Raw genomic sequence first — 21,820 nt, forward strand, 5'->3', positions numbered from 1 at the left:
ATAACAGTGACATTACCAAAAACTGGATTTCCCTCCAAAATTGGTAAAAAGACGAGAAGAAAACTGGTCAGGGAGGCTGCCAAGAGGCCTACAGCAACATTAAAAGGAGCTGCAGGAATATCTGGCAAGTGCTGGCTGTGTGGTACATGTGACAAGCTCCCTTGTTCTTCATATGTCTGGGCTATGAGGTAGAGGGGCAAGACGGAAGCCTTTTCTAATGAAAAAAAAAAAAACCCAAGCCCAGCTAAATTTTGCAAAAACACATCTGAAGTCTCCCAAAAGCATGTGGGAAAATGTGTTATGGTCTGATAAAACAAAGGTTGAACTTTTCAGCCATAATTCCAAAAGATATGTTTGGCGCAAAAACAACACAGCACATCACTAAAAGAACACCATACCAACAGTAAAGCATGGTGGTGGCAGCAACATCATGCTTTGGGGCTGTTTTTCTTCAGCTGGAACTGGGGCCTTAGTCAAGGTAGAGGGAATTATGACCAGTCAATATTGGCACAAAACCTTTAAGTTTATGCTAGAAAGCAGAATATGAAGAGGAACTTCATCTTTCAGCATGACAACGACCCAAAGCATACATCCAAATCAACAAAGGAATGGCTTCACCAGAAGATTAAAGTTTTGGAATGGCCCAGCCAGAGTCCAGACCTGAATACGATTGAAAATCTGTGGGGTGATCTGAAGATGGTGTGCACAGGAGATGCCCTCGCAATCTGACAGATTTGGAGTGTTTTTGCAAAGAAAGGTGGGCAAATATTGCCAAGTCAAGATGTGCCATGCTGTTATAGACTCATACACAAAAAGACTGAGTGCTGTAATAAAATCAAAAGGTGCTACAACAAAGTATTAGTTTAAGGGTGTGCACACGTATGCAACCATATTATTGTAGTTTTACTTCCCCGCCACCTAAAAGATTTCAGTTTGTTGTTCAACTGAGTTGTACAGTTTATAGGTCACATTAAAAATGTGGAGAAAAGTTCTGTTCTGAAATGCTTTATCTTTGTCTCATTTTTTTACATCACAGAAACCGGATTTTTTTTTTTTTTTTTTTTACAGGGGTGTGTAGACTTTTTATATCCACTGTAGATATACTACCTGGCTGCAGTTCATTTATTGAAGCTGCAGGGCCTCAGAAGAGGTTCCAAATTGCTTTGAGCTTTTTCTTCCCAGTAACAAAACCTGTGGCTTTTCATAATATTGTTATACAGGATTTATATAGCGTCAACAGTTTGTGTAGTGCTTTACAACATAAGGACAGATAGTATAGTTACAATACAATTTGATACAGGAGGACTCAGAGGGCTCTGCTAATTAAAGATTACAATCTCAGAGGGAGGATCAAGAGATAAAAAAAAGTTTACTACGGGAGGAGCTGATGAAGAAAATAAAAGTACAATTGTTAGGCGGGGATCACCAGATAAACACAGAGGGAGGAGAAAGAAAACAAATATAACCACCACGTCTAAGGATTAAAAAGCTGCAATATAGAACATTTTTGGTTTTAGGTAAAATACCGCTTTTCTGAGCTTCTGTAGAGAAGTTACAGGCAGATTTCACTTTGTATGTGAAATAACTAGCAGCAGAAAGGTTTCCCTAAAAGATTACAAGGCAGTGGGCCTATGCTGGATTTTCGTTTTAAACTAACTTTTGTAACTTGGATGGGACCGTAAATCCCACTTCAGCAATAGGCTGTATAGAAAAGATGGCTCTTACTGTGCTGGGCTTCATATTGAGAACCATGATGCTGTAACTGTTGACTTCTCCTGTAGCAGCCTTCTCCAGCCTTAAGTGCTTGCTTAAACAACTTCTCCGCCTCCACAATAGTAGTCGCCTCTTCCTCAGCAAGAAGAATAAATGCAGTAGCACATCTGCAGAGAATATAAAAGACAAAAAAAAAACATATTTCAGGATAGTGAATATAATTCTGGAGAGAAGTCAAGTCGTCTCTTCATATTATATGTATACAGAATATTGTTTAATGCCAACATGCCTGGCCTTGCGTAAAAGTTTATTCCCAAATTTATGGCTAAAAACAAAAAGGGTTCCTTATCTTGGCTCATAAAGCAGCCAAAGAAACTGTTCTTCGACCATCATACATAATGCATTCTGCATGACTGCTTCAATTACTGCTGCATTAGAGGGTGCTCATTACCTTTATCATAAACGTGCTTGGTAATGTTACATCCTTAGTGGTAGAGAAAAGGTGGCTTTTTATGCTGCATTAAATGGTTTAGCAGTACAATCAAGAAAAGCCAAGTTTTCTCCAGAAACAGCTTGTGCCAACCCTTGGTTTAAAGGAAAGGAACAGAAAGGAAAAGGAAAAAGGAAAAAAGGAACAGAAAGGAAAAAGGAACCCATGTGGAAACACATTAACCAAAACCTAATTTTTGAAATACAATGTAATGCTTATTATAACACAAGTTAAAAATTGTGTAAAAACCAACAACGGTGGTACTAATACACAGACTGTGATCCTGTAACTGCTTTGCCATGATAATGTTGGAAATCTGCATCCAAACACTGAGCTCGATCTCATTGCAGAATCTTCATAATATAGTCTACATCATTTCATTGCCACATAGGCTCAATCTGTATAAAGGACATACCTTTACGAAAACCTAATCTCACCCTCCCAAACTGATCTTCACTTAAATCCCCACCCCAACTTCTTAAGCATGGTACATATACACACACAAAGATTTTCATTCAGACAGCCAATTGAACATAAACAAAAAAAATCCTCAGACTAAGGATGCAGGCATTTCCTCCATTATGCTACTGTATTTTGAGAACAAGGACTCTTCCCTTTGCCAGAATACACTAAACAGTGTTGCACCAGCTGATTAAATGCTGATTTTCCAGCAGGACCGTTGTTCAACAGACAGGGCTACACACGTACCAAAATTTGGCTGGTTCCCGCTGAACTGACCAAATTTTGATACATTTATATCCAGCTTTCTTTCCCTCAAAAGCACACCACCGCCCTGCTCCACTGAGTATCTATGGTTGAAATCCTTTTCAGAGCTGAAGGAACCTGTGCAATCGGCACTCAGAGCTGGTGTGACTGTATGCTCTAGGCCAAGGGTTCTCAACTCCTGTCCTCAGGACCCACTAACAGTCCAGGTTTGCAATTTAAACACATCACAGGTGATATAACATTTGCTGCCAAGTGATTCAGTATTGATATGCAGTATTCTAGTCTGCATCTCCCCAAGGTAATACTTAAAATCTGGTCTGTTAGTGGGTTTTGAGGACAGGAGTTGAGAACCACTGCTATAACAGCTCACCATGCACTCTTGGAAAGTGTGTGTGTGTGTGTGTGTGTGTGTGTGTGTGTGTGTGTGTGTGTGTGTGTGTGTGTGTGTGTGTGTGTGTGTGTGTGTGTGTCTGCAAAGATTCCCCTACCCATGTTTTAAAGTGCAGATGGATCCTAATAGCCAATATAGCAGCTATATCTGTTTACATGTAGCCACGATTTTGCTGAAAATTTCCCAGCAGGTTTCTTTGGCAAAAGTTGATGGAATGATCTTTTGTTAAATGGGTTGGGCCAGCAGTGAATTTGGCAAAGTGCAAAATGTTATTCTAGTAAATAAAAGAGCAACATGCCATGGCGCACTAACCAATCAGAACATATTTTAGTGAAATTAAAATGTTTTGGCTTGCTGGCTATTTTTGCACTTTACTTCAGCCTTTGGTCATGCTCACATTTGTGTCTATCCTATGAAGACACAACCAATCACTATATATATATATATATATATATATATATATATATATATATATATACACACATACATACATATATATATATATATATATATACACATACACACACACACGCACATATACATATACACACACACACATTATTACTACTAGTATTTATTGGCGTATAACACCCACTTTTTCACCATGAAAATCGGGTGCAAATAGCGTGTTATACGGCAATACAAAAATTTAAGTTTTTTCTTGAAACTTCCCTCTTAAAATGAATGTGTGTGTTATACGCCGATAAATACGGGAGATATATATATATATATATATACACACACACACACACACACACACACACATGGATATAGCTAGACTACTGAGTTGGACATGGCTACTCACTCATTTAATTCTAATGCTTCATGTGCAGCAGAAATTCTGGCTTGTGGGTTTCTTTCACGCCATGCCTTCTGCATTACTATTTAAAGACAAAGGCAGGAAAAAATAGAACACATATAACAAAGCAAAAATGCTTAAAATGTAACAAAATAATCATTACATAACAGTAAAATATGGCTGTTAAAAATCATTACTTTACGACTATACATTAACACACACTTCTGCTCTTGGTTGTTATAGTACAGCAGTAAAAAAAATAAAAAAAATACTAACTAGCAAAATGCTTATTATAATCACATGGCTCATATTTGAATATATTCCTATTGGCAGGAAGACGTTTTAAATTTGTTTAAAAAAAATGTAGATTATCATCTGTTATATCAGTTCTTGTTGTCATACTGCTGCATTTTGTCTACTTTTGTAAGCTAACTTTTGTTATCACCGTCAATGCTAGCCCCTGCATGGACAGAAAGCTAGCATGTTAGCTACTTGTTAAACTGAATAAAAAAATCAAAAAAAATGTAGATTAACATACACCTGGAGAATTGTATTTAAAGAAAAATGTTATACATATGTATCACTTACTGCACCTAAAATGTTATTCTACAAAATTAAGAGACCGAAGAAGGTATTTTTTCAAGTGAAACCCCGGCCAAAATCTTTCTTCCAAATTGTAGACTTCATAGAGTTAGAACCTCTGTCAGGTTTTTTTTTTTTTTTTTTTTTTTATTGCCATCCATGCCTTAGTTGAGGTTTCCATTTATGTATTGTTACCAAGACAGAGCAAGCAGAATCTCTTCAACAAAGGAAACAGACCGCAATAAAAACAAGTTTTATTAGAAAAGAAAAAGGGATGGCATTTCTGTTTTTACCAGTCTTTGTCTCGATTGGTGACAGTTACCATACTGCTGCATTATAACAAGCATAGAAAGTTAAGGAATACACATATATAGTTATTCTAGCTCACATATAATAATACTGTAAAAATGATGGTGACAGAAAATGAGAAACACTTGTGTATGTGAAGTTACCACTCCAATGTGTAGTTCTTTTGATAACCTTCTGTAATTCATACCTGACATTGTTTACAGCACCACCTGGTAACAAAGCTATGCTATCACTGCATATTCACAGACTTGCTTAACCCCCATGTATGGATAGGAGAACACTGTCTATTTTATAGAAGGCAAAGAAAAATGACGATAGGGACATGTCTCCAGTATGAAAGCTGACATCTACTGCTGTTTTCAGCATCTTCACCCAATCACCCTGCTGCTCTGGTATGGTGAAAACATGGCACGACAACACCTGTGGCTCAAGTGAGTGTCTGTCAAATTCGCAAGGGTGCGGCAAGATGGTGCCAACTCCCAGGCTTTAGACCAACCCTTTGCAACCGGGGTACCTTGGCAAAATGCCTAAAAATTTTCCACAAATTGTATACAAATTGTATAAAAAGCGGCGTGCGGCTAAAGCTGCCTTTTATTTACCCAAAGCCAAGGTTTTCCTTGTCCACCATAGCAACCTTCTAGCCACCATCATCCGAATGACCAATAACAATACCAGATGATAAGGACGACACCAGTCACCTGCATAGAATCCTTGTTTGACCCCTCCCCTGCCCCTCTCCATAAGCAGTGAGTGATGGAGAAAAATATTGGAATACTAGTCAGTACCAGTTTGCAAAAGTGTATTTGCTTTGGAAGAATAAATCACCTCTAATGTTGGGTTTCTACTTGTGTGGATGTTTAGAATGGGGTGCCCCAAGACTGTCCATAATTTTTAAAGGGTGCCTCATGACTGTCCATAATTTTAAAGGGTGCTTTGACTGAAAAAAGGTTGAGAAACACTGCTTAAGACAACATGGTATCACCACACTCACTGGGGAAGCATTCTCTGTTGCAACCTGCATATGCCCCTTTCCTTCAGAGAGAATGAGCTACAGCCAAGGGTAAACACAATATGCACAATCCGAGCCAACAACCAGCGACAAACCAGAAATAATGTATGCTATAGAAGCCAATCAGTCCTCCCTCACTCAACAAATAGAGACTGTGACAATAGATTATTACTTACAGAAGTGTATAAACCTACAACTACTGAGTGCAGAAGGTAGGAAAACGGAATCCTATCTTGAGATGTGGTTAAAGGATACTATGGGGTAACAATGCTTTTCTAAACATTTTGCTATAGAGAGGGCTCACAGACTTCATATAAGAAGAACCCCACCCTCAAGTGCACCTCCCAGAGCCATGATAGCTTTGATCCTGCATTCCCAAGATAAAAGATGAAAAGCTAGAATCCTGAAAAATCTGAATTATTATGGTAAAACCAGTGCAATACTGTATATCCTGATTTTTCAGCCTCAACTCAGAAAGAGTGAGCTGTTTTTTCCAACATAAAGAAGAGACCCAGAGACCAAGATATACGCTACAGCATGCTTTACTCAGAAAAAGCTGTGGGAGGTGCCTTAAAAGAAAACCTACAAGTGCTTTACCGGCTGGACTCCAGAGAGCGTTATAGAGCCAGAAACACTCCTTGTCCACACATAAACCTCTCATTTTATTATTTTGCCCGATACTAATTGGTGGTGTTCGCTAATTGGACATATGCTGTGGTGCCAAGCAGAGACTTTGCAGCCCTATTTCTCCACTCAACATCCTGACTTGTCTTCACATACTGGACACAAAAATACCATCATCACCCATTTGCTTATTCTCCTCCCATAGCAACACCATCCGCAAAAGCACTACTGTCTGGTTTGCGTCTCCTTCCTCACACCTTTTCTCTAATAAAAAGAAACCTAATGCCTAGTACACACGATGAGAAAAAGGACAAAAAATACCACGTTCGGAACGATCGTCGGATAATCTGATTATTAGTACACAGCTTTCGAGAGCCGATCACGACAGTTCACGTGAAAATATCTGAAGGGACAAGCACAAAAATGTTTCTTGTACAACAGAATGAACGATTTACGTGCAATTAGTATGGCATTTGTACAAAAAGAATGCTCACAAATGAAAGAATACATTACATCACTTTTGAACTTGTATTCTGTCATATGAGAATTTTCATAACTTTAGTAACCTATTGGAGGTTTCAATATGAGACTAGCATACAAAAAAAACTATAATTTGTCCGATATTCTAATCGTCTGTCCTAAGTGTAAGACCAAATTACATTGCAGCCAGACAGATCGTGTGTTGCTGTAGGGAGGCCCTCCTGAATGTCTTACTGGATTGTCAAAAGTATCCAAATATACTGCATTTCTCACAGTTCCCCTGCATTAAAAATATTGAACATGCTCTATGATATCGCTGTTAGTAGATGCTTACCCAGTGCAGGGTCAAAAAGCCATCTACTAGCAGACTATTGTGGCTACTCTACTGCATGTTTTATACCTATACTCTACCAGCCTGATCTGCAATTATTTTTCTCCTCAAACCTTGGCTCACAGCAAGTTGGGGTAGTGGGCCTGGAGGGAGGAGTTGTTTTACTATTGTTGAGGTTTTGTTCGTTCTATGTGGCAAAGTGGGTGCATGCAATGGGTCTGCTGTTGGACACAACTGGATGTAAGGGGAGAACTGTGCTGTTGGGCATACCTGGACTAAGGGGGGACTCTGCTGCTGGGCACACCTGGAAGGAAGGGAGGACTCGGTTGTTCTCTAAATAGGAATAATCATATGCAAATAACAATTAGTCTGGGTTGATTTACTTACCTCTGTCCAAAAACATATAAGGCTTAAATCAGGAAACCTGTATTAATAAGTGCAAACCGATTTACCCATCACAAGAAATTAGAAACCATCCTAATGCCTGGTACACACTACAAGTTTTTTTGTTTCGTTCAACCCAGCAAGTTGAAAAAAATAAATAAAAAATTACAGCTCCGGTCAGAGCTGCTGTAATAACCATCCAAAGTTAGTACAGCAATCACCACCCCCGCTCCCCCCATCCCCTAAGCCCCCCCCCACCCCCCTGTCAGAAGACTCTGACCAGCACTCCCTGTCATTGGATGAGAGTGCTGATTGTGAGTCTCTCAGCTGCTGGTTTTCCAGCATGCTAGTCCGACAGAAGCCAGTGAAACATACACATGGGCCAAACGGCAACCGTTTTTTACTGAACCGCCCAATGTCTCCTGACATTCGGCCCGTGTGTACGGGGGACTTGCACATTTTATTGCATGATCCTGCTATTATTCAAAACACAATGGTGTGCAGTAGAAACTTCTAGTACATTTACAAGCAACTTACTTGCATCTGCTGGTCGCATGTGATCAGTGTCACAAGTGAAAAATGTTTGATGATCTTGTGCTGAAAGATTCATATCGTAATATGTTAACGGTTCTCTTCCCGTCACCCATGTGTATCTGTAATGTAATGACAAATCATCAGAAAACTGGACATATATTCACATATTTGTGTATAGTTCTACTCCTAGTCATCTAGTTGAGACAATTGTTCTGAAGCAAATACACAGTATTTATAGTGGATCTTCAAAGCATCTGAGCACTGCAAACCAAAAAACAACATTTAATTAATTTTTAGTATTCAAAGCACCCCCCCCCCCCCCCCCATCCATGTCTCTATGGTTTATTTTGTTGAGAAATCACTTTGAAAAACACTCCCCTAGCAATTCTAGCCATAGCCATCTTGAGTAAGGGCAAATTATTTATGTAGCATTTACTTCCTGGAATCCATCTGCCCTTAGCTAAAGCATACAGGCAAGAGTGTGCTCTCCCCTCCCGAAGATTCCTGGGATGTATGACATAATTTGCCTAGGCAAGATACCAGGAAGTATCTGAAGAAATGTTAAAAAAAAAAGTTTAAAACACAAGTAAATATGATATACTTCCCTATTTCCTAATACTAGCAGCATGAGAATTAAAAGTAATCGATGATGATTGGGAGAGTAAAGTTCCACTTTAAAAGCCAGAAGAACCTATGTCAGCCAAGGCTGTGGCTGGGAACATCATGAAGTCCATATCTACCTAGATGGTCATATAGTCAAACAGACACAAATGAAATTAATCTCTCAAATATTTTACCATGTTTCCGACGTTTATGCTGTGCAAGTTGTGTGTGCGCAATTGACAAATTGTCCTCGTTAGCCTAACCTTTTCTTCACTACCATGATCAAATTTTGGTGTTAACTGAAGACACTAAGATAGTTTGTTCACAACAGATGTGTCGTTATGCATTTTGCCGTGTTTCACAGTGCAGGCAAAATTCACAGACAAGAGAAAAATACTTTTTTTGTTTTCAACAGTCCGTTCACACCAAAGCATTGTGCTGAAGTGCATTGGCAAAAAAAGATCTGCCTGCTGTGTATAGACTTGTTCTTTAGGTCAATACAAATGTAATTAAAAAAAACACATTGAAATTCACAGAGTGTCTTAGATACTCTATAGCAGTGATGGCGAACCTATGGCACGCGTGCCACAGCTGGCACACAGAGCCATCTCTGTGGGCACGCGAGAGGGTCCTGGTTCACGGTGGGGAGAACATGGCAGCAAACTAACTAACATGGCAGGAAATTAACTGCACGAGTGAGACGGTGGCTCCGCAGCCTCCGCACGGAACGCTACAGACCTGAGAGCACGCGAGGGAGAGAAGCAAGCAGCGGTGAGGTGCGGGAAACTGTCTGTATGAGTGAGTGGGCGGCCCCACATTCTCCGCGTGGTAGGCTACAGGCCTGACAGCACGCACGGGAGGGAGAGAAGAGCTTCACTGCTTCATTGTATGGCTGAAGAGGGGCGCAGCATCCCTGGCGCCTTCCGGAGCTTGGACTCCTCAAACCTCCTTCAACAGTGAGGCCCAGAGAACAGACTGACTGTGGGCCCAGAAGACAAGGACAGGCGAGAGGCGCAGGCTGTGAGGGAGCCGCTGGATGGAACAGGGATGGAGACAGGTACCGGGCACAATTATACACTGAATACCTGCAGACAAAGACTGGGGCAGGGAGGCAGAGCAGGGATTGCAGATAAGGACAGAGCTAGAGGTCTCCCTTTCTCTCAGCTCTCCTCTTTTTCAGCCTCCGTGTCCCCTTCTTTCTGCTCACCCTCCCTCTGTGCCCCCCCTCTATGTGTCCCCTCTCTCTCTCTCTCTGCCCCCCCTCTCTCTCTCTCTCTGCCCCCCCTCTCTCTCTCTCTCTGCCCCCCCTCTCTCTCTCTCTCTCTCTGCCCCCCCTCTCTCCCTCTGTCCCCCCTCTCTCTCTCTCTCTGCCCCCCCTCTCTCCCTCTGTCCCCCCTCTCTCCCTCTGTCCCCCCTCTCTCCCTCTGTCCCCCCTCTCTCCCTCTGTCCCCCCTCTCTCTTTCTCTGCCCCCCCCTCTCTCTCTGTCCCCTCTCTCTCTCTCTTTCTCTGTGCCCTCCCCTTTATCTCTGTCCCATATCTCTCTCTGTCCCCCCTCTCTCTCTCTGTGTCCCCTCTCTCTCTTTCTCTGTGCCCTCCCCTTTACCTCTGTCCCATATCTCTCTCTCTGTGTCCCATCTCTCTCTCTGCCCCCTCTCTCTCTCAGCATCTCTCACTGTGCCCTCCCCTTTATCTCTGTCCCATATCTCTCACACCCTTCGCCCTCTGTCCCCCCTCTCCCTCTCTGTCCCCCCTCCCCCTCTCTGTGCCCCCATCTCTCTGTCCCCCCTCTCTCTGCCCCCCGTGTGTGTCCCCTATCTCTATCTATCTGTCCCCCTCTCACTCTGTCACCTTTCTCTCTCTATGTGTCCTGTCGCTCTCTCACAGCCCCCTTTCTCTCTCTCTCTCACAAACCCCTATCTCACAACCCCCTCTCTCTCTTACACACAACCCCCCTCTCTCTTACACACAACCCCCCTCTCTCTTACACACAACCCCCCTCTCTCTCACACACCCCCTCTCGCGAATTGCCGTGATGGCACTTTACAACACAAAACCAACTTATTTATTTCAGTTTGGGCACTCAGACTCAAAAAGGTTCGCCATCACTGCTCTATAGCAATCTGTTGTATGAAGTGGTCAGTGGCAAAGTGTATATACGGTAAATCTCACGCAACTCTGACAAAAACATTGCAAACGTCTCTCCTGTGAAGTAACAAAGTTTTACAGACAGAGGAGCTATTTGAAGAAGTTAGAATTATGGAAATATATCAAATATCTGTTCCAAGGGAACTTAAGGGAAAATGTGGTTGCAGAATTGTCTCAAAGATGAAGCACAATAATAACATTTGCAACATAATCAACAATTTACTCCAACATGGAGGCGGCCTTATTTACCTCCACTCTCCTTAGCACTGATAAAGCAAATTCGGCTCCCAACTATCCCTGATTTGGACATATGTCCCCCTTTCCACCTCATTTGTCCCTCATTTTGGTCTGATCTATATAGCTGTAAAAAAAATAAAAAAAAAATAAAGTGCTTCCCGATGCTAAACCTTTCATCCATTTTCTAAATTGCAGCATTTGTAAATTTTAATAGCTAATATAAAGGAATAGTAGTGGTAAAAAAAAAATAAAAAAAATAAGAGCTTGTGGGTTTAAATTTATTTTTTTCATATTATTCTTCCTGACTGCCTAACTGCAAATGTATGTCATGACTTTACAGTTAAATACTGGGGTTAAGGCTGCAGCTAGATGCTGTAATCCTGGTATCTTTTCCTTCAGGTGGTCAGCTTTCTGATAAAATTGATTCCCAGCAGGGGATTCGCTACAGGATCAACCCCTTACCCCCGCTTCCTGGTAGTTTCCGCGCTTACCTGAGCCAATGTCCGAAACTGATGTGGTGCGGCCAGTGGCTAGACAGGAAGTCAAGTGAGGGCAAGATAGCCCCCACTTGGCTTTATGTCCTTGGAGGACCAGAGCAACATCTGATGTCACTTCCTGTTTTTTGTGCAAAGGATTTTTTATTTTCTTTGATTTTAAAAGGTAAATGAGAGATCTGAGGTCTTTTTGACCCCAGATCTCTCAATAAAGAGGATCCTTCATGATTATTTCTATTAAAATAGGTTAGATTATTATTTTTATTTTTTTTTTAAAAAGGAACAGTGTAAAAATAAAGAGTAAAAGAAAAAAAAGAAAAGAAAAAATTAAGTATCCCACCCCTCCGAGCTCGTGCACAGATACGTAAGTTGCGCCCGCATATGTAAACTGTGTTCAAATCACATGAAAGGTATCACTGCGATCACTAGAGCAAGAGAAATAATTCTAGCACTAGACCTCCTCTGCAACTTTTAAACAGGTAACCTGGGAACATTTTTAAAGCGTCGTCTATGGAGATTTTTAAGTATGTAGTTTGCCACCATCACACAAGCGTGCGCAATTTTAAAGCATGACATGTTAGGTATTTACTCGGTGTAACATTATCTTTCACATTATACCAAAAAATTGGGCTAACTTGATAGTTTTTTTTTATTATTTAAAAATAAATAAAAAAATAGCGCTTGAAAGACCGCTGCACAGCTACAGTGTCACATTGCAACAAATGCCATTTTATTCTCTAGGATCCCTGGTAATTATATATATATATATATATATATATATATATATATATATATATATATATATATATACATACACACACACACACACACACACACACTAGATAGATAGATAGATAGATAGATAGATAGATAGATAGATAGATATATATCTATCTAACCACACACACACACACACACATATATACATACATAAACACACAATATATATATGTTGGGGGATTCTAAGTAAAATGTAAAAATAGGTCCTGACAGCAATTGGTTAAAGGGGCATGTCCTATGCCTACATACTTTTGCTAATAGATGTACCTCGTTCCCATCTCAAAAAGTTGTGAATAGGGATGAGCCGAACAACCACCCGCTCGGTTCGCACCAGAACATGCGAACAGGCAAAACATTTGTTCGAAGACGCGAAACACAGTTAAAGTCTATAGGACACGAACATGAATAATCAAAAGTGCCAATTTTAAAGGCTTATATGCATGGTATTGTCATAAAAAGTGTTTGGGGAACTGGGTCCTGCCACAGGGGATATGTATCAATGCAAAAAAAAAAAAAAAGTTTTAAAAACAGCCGTTTTTTCCAGGGCAGTAATTTTAATAATGCTTAAAGTGAAATAAAAAAGTGTAATATTCCTTTAAATTTCATACCTGGGTAGGGAATTCAGAGGGACCCCCACGCATTTAAAAAAAAAAAAAAAATTGGTTCGGGGTTCCCCTGTGGGGAAATCCCAATGCAATTTTTACCAATGAAATGTTATGTGTATTGCGGATCGAGTAGTTTAAATGACTTTTCCTTTAGAAATGTTATTTTGCCGTCAGACTGTTCTAAACGCGGGAAACATGCGCCCCTTTACAGGCATACTATAGACACCCCCCAGGTACTAAATTTAAAGGAATATTACACTTTTATTGTTTCACTTTAAGCATTATTAAAATCACTGCTCTGGAAAAAACGGCCCTCATTAAAACTTTTTTTTTGCATTGATACATGTCCCCTGGGGCAGGACCCAGGTCCCCCAAAACTTTTTTTTTTTTATGACAATACCATGCATATAAGCCTTTAAAATTAGCACTTTTGATTTCTCCCATAGACTTTTAAAGGGTGTTCGGCGGCTTTTGAATTTGCCGCGAACATCCAAAATTGTTCGCTGTTCGGTGAACAGCCAATGTTCCACTCGAACATAACGCTTATCCCTGGTTGTGAAGCATGCAAATTATAATAAATCTAGTAAAATTGTGGAAGCAAATAAGAACTACTTTATCACACGCACTGGTACCAACAAGGAAAACATTCCAGGGTTTTCAATGATTTGGTGCAAGGCTTCTTACCACATATACACTGCCAGAAATGTGTTACAAAATCTCTTCCTGAATTACTCCCAATGTGTCTTAAGGCCCGTACACACGATACTAAAATTGGATTGGATTTGTACGACTGTCCGGCGATTTTCGGATCGTTCGGACGGTGCTTTGGACAGCCGATTTTGCTTTTTCGTCAGATAGAAGCTGGCAGACACTAACATTTTTGCCAGATGTGAACTCAGCATCCGATTTTCATTTCATCACTACCGTTTTCATACAAAATTTTTTTGTAAGGGCAATACTACGCAATACTACGCATGCTCAAAAACGAAAGAATACATACAAAACTTTTCAACGTATGTCACTTCTGACGTTGTATTCTGTCGTTCGAAAATCTTCGTACTGTGAGTAACCTCTTCACTTTCGACATGAGACTAACATGCCACAAAAAAACGGATGTTCAGTTGTCTGAAAATCTAAGCATGTGTACGAGGCTTAAGAGGCATGTCAATGCATGTCTCTATGACAGAAATTAACTGTGTTCTGGTCAATTATCCAATGATGTTTTTCCATATTTAAGCTGTATCTAAAACCAAAAAATAAAAATTTTATATACTGCAACCTACCATTACTTAGATATGGTAGCTGCATTTTTTTTCCAGGCTTTTTTTTTTGTTTTGCTTTATTTTCACCTGGTATTCCTATGAATAACATCTCTAATGCTTGGGTGCCTATGCTTATTCATTACACTATCTACGGAAGGAAGCCATGGTGGTCATCCAGGCTGAACTTCCAACATGTCTGCCTTTGTTCAACTCCCATTACATGGCGGGAGGGAAAATTGTCAATTTACATACAAAAAAGTAAAGAGTTTTTTTTTTATTATTTCAGTGCAGCTCACAGTAAATGGCAAAGACACTGCCTTTCTGCTGGGATCAACAGGTATTTTCTGTACTTCCTTAGGACTATATACAATAGGTGTACCACGCTATGTTCTGTTTTGGCATGTGTTAAACCTATATGATAAATAAACAGTTACAATAAATGTGTTATCCAAAAAAGTGCAGAGATCCAACTTCTAAACAAGTGTAAAATAAAAAATAAGTGTGCTCGTGATACAAGTTAAATATAAAAGAAAAAGTCCATTGAAACAATCTTCTGTGATAATGAATATTGATTCTTACAAAAGCAACGAAACAGGCAGGTGCTCACTCTAGTGGACAAACTCTCACCTTCTTCAGTGAACCGTAACGAAAAGAAGAGTATGGGTCCCCCCCCCAGTCCATTACCAGGCCCTTTGGGTCTGGTATGAATATTAAGGGGAACCCTGCGCCAAAAAAAAAGCCGAAGGGGTCGCCCCCAAAATCCATACCAGACCCTTATACAAGCACGTAACCTGGCAGGTCACAGGAAAAGGGGGGGAGAGAGCGCCCCCATTACTGAACCGTACCAGGCCACATGTCCTCGACATGGGAGGGTGCTTTGGGGTATGACCCCAAAGCACCTTGTCCCCATGTTGATGGGGACAAGGGCCTCATCCCCACAACCCTTGCCCAGTGGTTGTGGGAGTATGCAGGTGGGGGGGGGCTTATCGGAATTTGGAAGCCCCCTTTAACAAGGGGACCCCAAGATCCCCGCCTCCCCCTGTGAATTGGTAATGAAGTAAATTGTACCCCTACCATTTCACAAAAAAAGTGTCAAAAATGGTAAAAACGACAAGCGATAACTTGGGACAAGTCTTTTATTAAAAAATAAAAATGTCCTGCTATGTAAATTCACGCTGCCCGACGGACCTAAAAAAAAAAAAAAAAAACCTGCAACCACTCCGCCTCCCTGGGAGACTCCCACCGACTGACGGTTATTCCCTGTGACAGTTCTTATATAGCTGAGGGCGGGGCCACCCGGCGATGTAAATGGATGGCCCCGCCCTCTGATGCCACAGGGCGGGGTCAAATGTTTAAGTCACCGGGTGGCCCCAGCCCTCAGCTATACAAGAACTGTCACAGAGAAGAAGCATCAGTCAGCGGGAGCCTCCCAGGAAGGTGAAACAATTGTGATACGCCCCGCCCACATACCCACACAACCACCGGGCAAGGGTTGTGGGGATGAGGTCCTTGTCCCCATCAACATGGGGACAAGGTGCTTTGGGGCCAGACCCCAAAGCACCCTCCCATGTTGAGGGCATGTGGTCTGGTACAGTTCAGAAGGAGGGGGTGCTCTCTCGCCCCCCCTCTTTTCCTGCGGCCTGCCAGGTTGCATGCTCAGATAAGGGCCTGGTATGGATTTTGGGGGGATCCCTATGCAATTTTTTTAAAAATTTGGCGCAGGGTTTCCCTTAATTTTCATATCAGACCTGTTCAGCTCATCCCTAGTGGCCACACAAAATATTGACACTTTGGGCCCAATTTGGACATTTTCACTTAGGGGTGTACTCACTTTTGTTGCCAGCAATTTAGATATTAATGGCTGCATGTTGAGTTATTTTGAGGGTACAGCAAATGTACACTGTTATACAAGCTGTACACTCACTACTTTACATTGTAGCAAAGTGTTGTTTCTTCAGTGTTGTCACATGAAAAGATATAATAAAAGATTTACAAAAAGGTATTAACTTTTGTAAAATACTGTACATACAAGGTGCAGAAGGCAGACAGATCTGGAAACTACATTGTATGGTCTCATTTGCTTAAGGAATAAAATAATAGCCATCATGGAAAACAAAAAAATTTGATAATATACCTAAAAACTGTTGTAATTTAATAAATCTGCTACAAATTGTTAGGTCATAAAACTATTTCTAGAGTTCTCTCCACGACTATTAAAAAAAAAAAAAAAAAATATGTAATTTTGCACAAATACACTCAATTTCATTTTTATTGGTTTAAATTATTAAATTGGAAAAGTCACATTTGTCATTTTACATTCATTATCTATTGATGATTTTTCATCTTAGATATATATTTTTTTGCGCTAATTTTTGGCATTCACCATTAGATTGGGATTGTATCATTGATAATTCATGATGTTTGGCAAGAGGATTTATTAGTCTACATTTTTCTTATACTATTAGATCTTTCTGTGAATAGCAGCTCATCTTATCCACTCTGGGGACACCATTTATTCAGATATTTTTATCACATCCATTAATATACACATTTTTGTTTATGATAATATCTGGACTTCACACTTACCTTACATTTTTGCATGCATTTTTCTTTAACTGGTTATTCCAATTTTTATTAGTTATGGAAACAGTGTTTTATGATCTAACAATAGGTAGCCAATTTATTAATATCTTGCAATAGTTTAGGTATAGTATCTTTATTTTATACTTTTCATGATGGCTATTTTATTCCTTTAGTTTATGAGATTATGAAATACAGTTTCATGATCTGTGTGTGCCTGCCTTCTGTGCTGTATGTATTTTCATTATGTATGCATTTCTGCTTGTTGTGTATAAAGTAGCTCAACTCTCAAAACCCCAGTCACCTGAAGAAACGGATGACATCATTCATAGGGTGGAGCTCTGAGCCTTGTTATAGAGGAGAGAGATTGATCTCATAGTGGCCCGGCTTGATGCAAATACAGCGAGTGGTCATTCAGACTCAGCCAGAGCAGTAAGCCCTGCATTGTGTGTCTTTGATCCTTGTGCATTGTTATTGAAGAGAGTTCTTACAGGATTTCAATGTGAGTGAGTTTTTAACCACTTGCTTACTGGGCACTTAAACCCCCCTCAGTCCCAGACCAATTTTCAGCTTTCAGCGCTGATGCACTTTGAATGACAATTGCGCGGGCATACAACACTGTACCCAAATGAAATTTCTATCATTTTTTTCCCACAAATAGAGCTTTCTTTTGGTGGTATTTAGTTACAGCTCGGAGTTTTATTTTTTGCTAAACAAACAAAAAAAGATGCAAAAAAAAAAAAAAAAGAAATCATGTTTTAATAGTTTGTTATAAAATTTTGCAAACGGGTCATTTTTCTCCTTCATTGAAGTGCGCTGATAAGGCGGCACTGATAGGCTGCATTGGTGGGCACTGATGGGCTGCATTGGTGGGCACTGATAGGCTGCATTGGTGGGCACTGATAGGCTGCACTTGTGGGCACTGATAGGCATAGTTAAGGCGGCACTAATAGGCACAGATAAGGCGGCACCGATGGGCACAGATAAGGCGGCACTGATGGGCAAAGATGGGCACAGATAAGATGGCACGGATGGGTGGCACGGATAAGTGGCACGGATGGGTGGCACGGATGGGCACTGATAGGTACCACAGATAGATGGGACTGATGGGCACTGATAGGTGGCACTGATAGGTGGCTCTGATAGGTGGCACTGCTGGGCACTGATGGGCGGCACTGCTGGGCACTGATGGGCGGCACTGCTGGGCACTGATGGGCGGCACTGCTGGGCACTGATGGGCGGCACTGGGGTGCAGCACCTTTGAGGCAGATTGGGTGGCACTGTGGGTGGCACTGTGGGTGGCACTGTGGGCATTATGGGCACAGACGGGGGGCACTTACTTTTACTTTGTTATATTTCAGGATGGCACTGCGGGAGGCAGGTGGGCACTGGCAGGTGGCATGTGGTGCCTTTCATTGCTGGCCGTGATCGGGACTGATGTCCCGATCACGGCCGCCGGTGATCGGCTTTTTTTTTTTCTCCTCGCGCTGTCAGCGCGAGGAGGAATAATAGCCGATTACCGGCTCCGTTCTATCACATGATCAGCTGTCATTGGCTGACAGCTGATCACGTGATAAGGGGTCGGGATCGACCCCTTACACGGATCGGTGATCAGGCGAGTCTCACGGACTCGCCGATCACAGAGCGCGCCGCGCGCGCCCCTCAGGGGGCGCGCAGGCCGCTCGTAACCAGGACGACGTCAATAGACGTAGTCCTGGAAATCTAGGTCCGCGCTAATGCCGTCATTCGGCAATAGCGCGGTACCCAAGTGGTTAATAAAGATTTGGGATTGTAAAACACACAAAGGGGCACTATGTTCTTTTTGTTATGTTGTTATGCTAAAAATGTTCTTGTGCTGGTTGATTTGAAAGGGGAAAGCTTGAATCCTGCATTATAGCTTTTCTTGGCTTTTTAAAGGGACCCTGCCCTTGTTGAACCTTTATAATTTTAAGGTCCACTGAAGGTGGTTAGAGTTTGTCCACTAGAGGCTATGGTGGCTGAGTGAGCAATCACCTGTTTCACTGTCATTCACTTGTGTGGTGGTTTTTGGGGAATCCAATATTTATGATCACAGAAGACTGTTTCAATGGACTAGATAAATTTATTTTAACTTGTATCACGAGCACGCTTATTTGGATAGCACATTTATTGCAATCGTTTATTACTTTGCATAAATGTTTAACACGAGCCAAAATAGAACATAGTATGGAATAGTTTTTTTTATATAAACCTGAAAAAAATTGCTTTTTTTTTAGAACTTCGATTACTGCCAGCTCCATGTTATCTCAAATTTGTGGTGGGAGTGAAATCGATTGGTTGTATTTACTGTACTTACTGAAAGTGTTCTTAGCTTGAAAAATGAAAACCAATACATCCACTTCATTTAACTTCTGCTCTATGGCAATATATTACATTTGTGTCCTTCAGCTTTCTTATTCTTTAAACGTGAACCTGTGCTTTGCCAATGCAGGGAAATGTAACAAGTTCACTTCAATGCCCTAATGACATATTGTAAACAGACTCTCAGCGGCTATAGTACCGTGTTTCCCCGAAAGTAAGACAGTGTCTTACTTTCTTTTTATCCCCAAAAGCCCCACTATGTCTTACTTTCGGGGTATGTCTTATATTGGAAAAAAATTGTCGAATTTTTTGTTTTAACCATAAAATTAACATCCTATGCCTGGCACCCCCCCCCCCCCCCACCTTAAAATGTAAAAACACCTCACTACAAGTCCCAGCAAGCAAGGCTGCACTGCATTACAGAGGACTACAAGTCCCAGCATGCAAGGCTGCACTATGGAGGACTACAAGTCCAAGCATACAAAGCTGCTATGCTCAGCAGAGGAGAACTGTAAGCCCACACAGCCCGGTATGTTGGGACTTGTAGTCCTCCTCAGATGCATCATGCGGTTACATACCGGTAATACCGTAAGAGCTGCAGAGAATCTCTTCACACCCCCCCTCCCCCTCCCCCTCCTTGGTCTCTCTCTGTATCAGCACTGACCTGTACCGGGAGGACACAGAGCCAGTGACACCTGTCGTCAGTGATCCGGGACCTGGCGCAATAATCCCCTTCTCTGTGGTTGCGTCGCGCCGTTCTGATCAGTCTCGGGCAGCAGCTGTCACTCACAGCCGAGCAGAGTGAAGCCACCTCCCCATCCTCTTGTATGGCTACACAGTGCTGTGTATGGAGGAGGAGGAGGAGGGGGAGGCGGCTTCAGTGAAGCCGCCTCCCCCTCCTTCTCCTTTATGGACAGCACTGTGTAGCCATACAAGAGGAGGGGGAGGCGGCTTCACTCTGCTCGGCTGTGAGTGACAGCTGCTGCCCGAGACTGATCAGAACGGCGCTGTCTCTTCAGTCGGAGGGGGAGGGCGCTGGCCTGGCACCCCCCCCAGGGTGTGGCACCCGGTGCGGCCCGCACCCCCCGTCCCACTCTTAGTACGCCACTGGAGGCAGCAATACCCCCGTGTTTCCCCGAAAGTAAGACATACGTCTTACTTTCGGGGTACGGCTTATATTAGCCGACCCCTCTGAAACTCCCGATACGTCTTACAATCGGGGGTGTCTTACTTTCGGGGAAACACGGTAGCTGGGAGATTGTTCACAATTTTTCTCCCAATTGCTGGCTCTCTTTCAAAGTGAAACTCTGGGCCTATTTAATACCAAATGGAAAACATAAAAACAGTCACCTGAATAAATTTTCTTATTTCCCATCTCGCCTTAAATAGGCCTAGAGTGGGTCATTTGATATACTCACCAATAGAAGGGTAATATAAAATATATTTTTCCGATACCTTTATCTGTGATAACAGTTACCCGTAGTTGCTATTGGATGGCAGTCAAATTCCCTTTACAATTGGGAGCTGACATATTGATCTATACTTGTGATCAACATATATTTCCAGCACAGAGATGATTTCTACACTGCTTCAATACATTTATGGTTCAAATTAACACTGTGTCCTATAACGTACCATTAACCTTAATTTTCCCCATTGGGTTGTGATATAGGGTTGAATTCCACGACAACATATGTGGTTTCAATCCAATATGGTAATATGGTCACATGTTGCATGCAAATATTCCCACGATATGCGATCGAAGAGAAAGTGCTTAATACATACCAATGCGACAACAAAATTGCAAAAGCAAATAAATAAAACATTTTTTATATATATTATATATAAGAAGTGCAAGTGCATACACCGTATGATTGTCCCTATATGATAAACATTAAACAGTTTTGTAGCAGCCTGTGTTAGGCTGTGATGTGAAACAAAGTACTGATGGTGGTGAGATAGATGCAAAACAACGTGATCTCCAGTGATCAAATTAACAACATGGTTCTACATCCAGCCGAGATTCTGAATCTTGCATAGGTGAAATCCAGAAACCCCCTTATGGTAATGAGGTCACCTTGGAGCGTGCGACTAGCTTTTGCAATCATGCATATGAACCACACTATGGGTTTCTCAGCTGTTTCCCTAGATCAGAATATTCCTCAACGCAGTATTCAAAAAGTGTATAAAAAAAAAGAAAAAAAGCTGATGCAATATCGTTTTAAAATTTTATTACACAGTAATAAATCAGTAAGACTGAACACTTAGTCACTCTTACGGATTTATATATAGAAAAATACCTCCTTTTGAATTTTTTGTTATATATTTTTATACCTATTTATGCATTTGGATTGAATTATTCTGTAAGCTATTTGTTGCTATCGTAATATTTATGCACATT

General features: G+C 41.4%; 1 protein-coding gene across 7 annotated transcripts in view; it reads right to left on the reverse strand.

The window, feature by feature from the left end:
- Window positions 1–21,820, reverse strand: part of ST7 (suppression of tumorigenicity 7) — a 249,405-nt gene that overhangs the window by 100,909 nt on the left and 126,676 nt on the right. For 5 of the 7 annotated variants that reach the window (XM_077471736.1, XM_077471735.1, XM_077471741.1 and 2 more), the window contains 4 exons: window positions 8,376–8,491; window positions 7,725–7,787; window positions 4,126–4,201; window positions 1,726–1,880 (listed from right to left, as the gene is read on the reverse strand). In XM_077471736.1, the coding sequence (XP_077327862.1) occupies window positions 1,726–1,880; window positions 4,126–4,201; window positions 7,725–7,787; window positions 8,376–8,491 (410 nt within the window). The remainder of the gene's footprint in view (window positions 1–1,725; window positions 1,881–4,125; window positions 4,202–7,724; window positions 7,788–8,375; window positions 8,492–21,820) is intronic. The other 2 variants (XM_077471738.1, XM_077471737.1) reach the window with 1 other exon arrangement.

Source organism: Lithobates pipiens, unplaced genomic scaffold (assembly GCF_037356315.1).
Source record: "Lithobates pipiens isolate NorthernLeopardFrog02 unplaced genomic scaffold, aLitPip1_a1.2 Scaffold_8, whole genome shotgun sequence".
Classification (NCBI taxonomy): domain Eukaryota; kingdom Metazoa; phylum Chordata; class Amphibia; order Anura; family Ranidae; genus Lithobates; species Lithobates pipiens.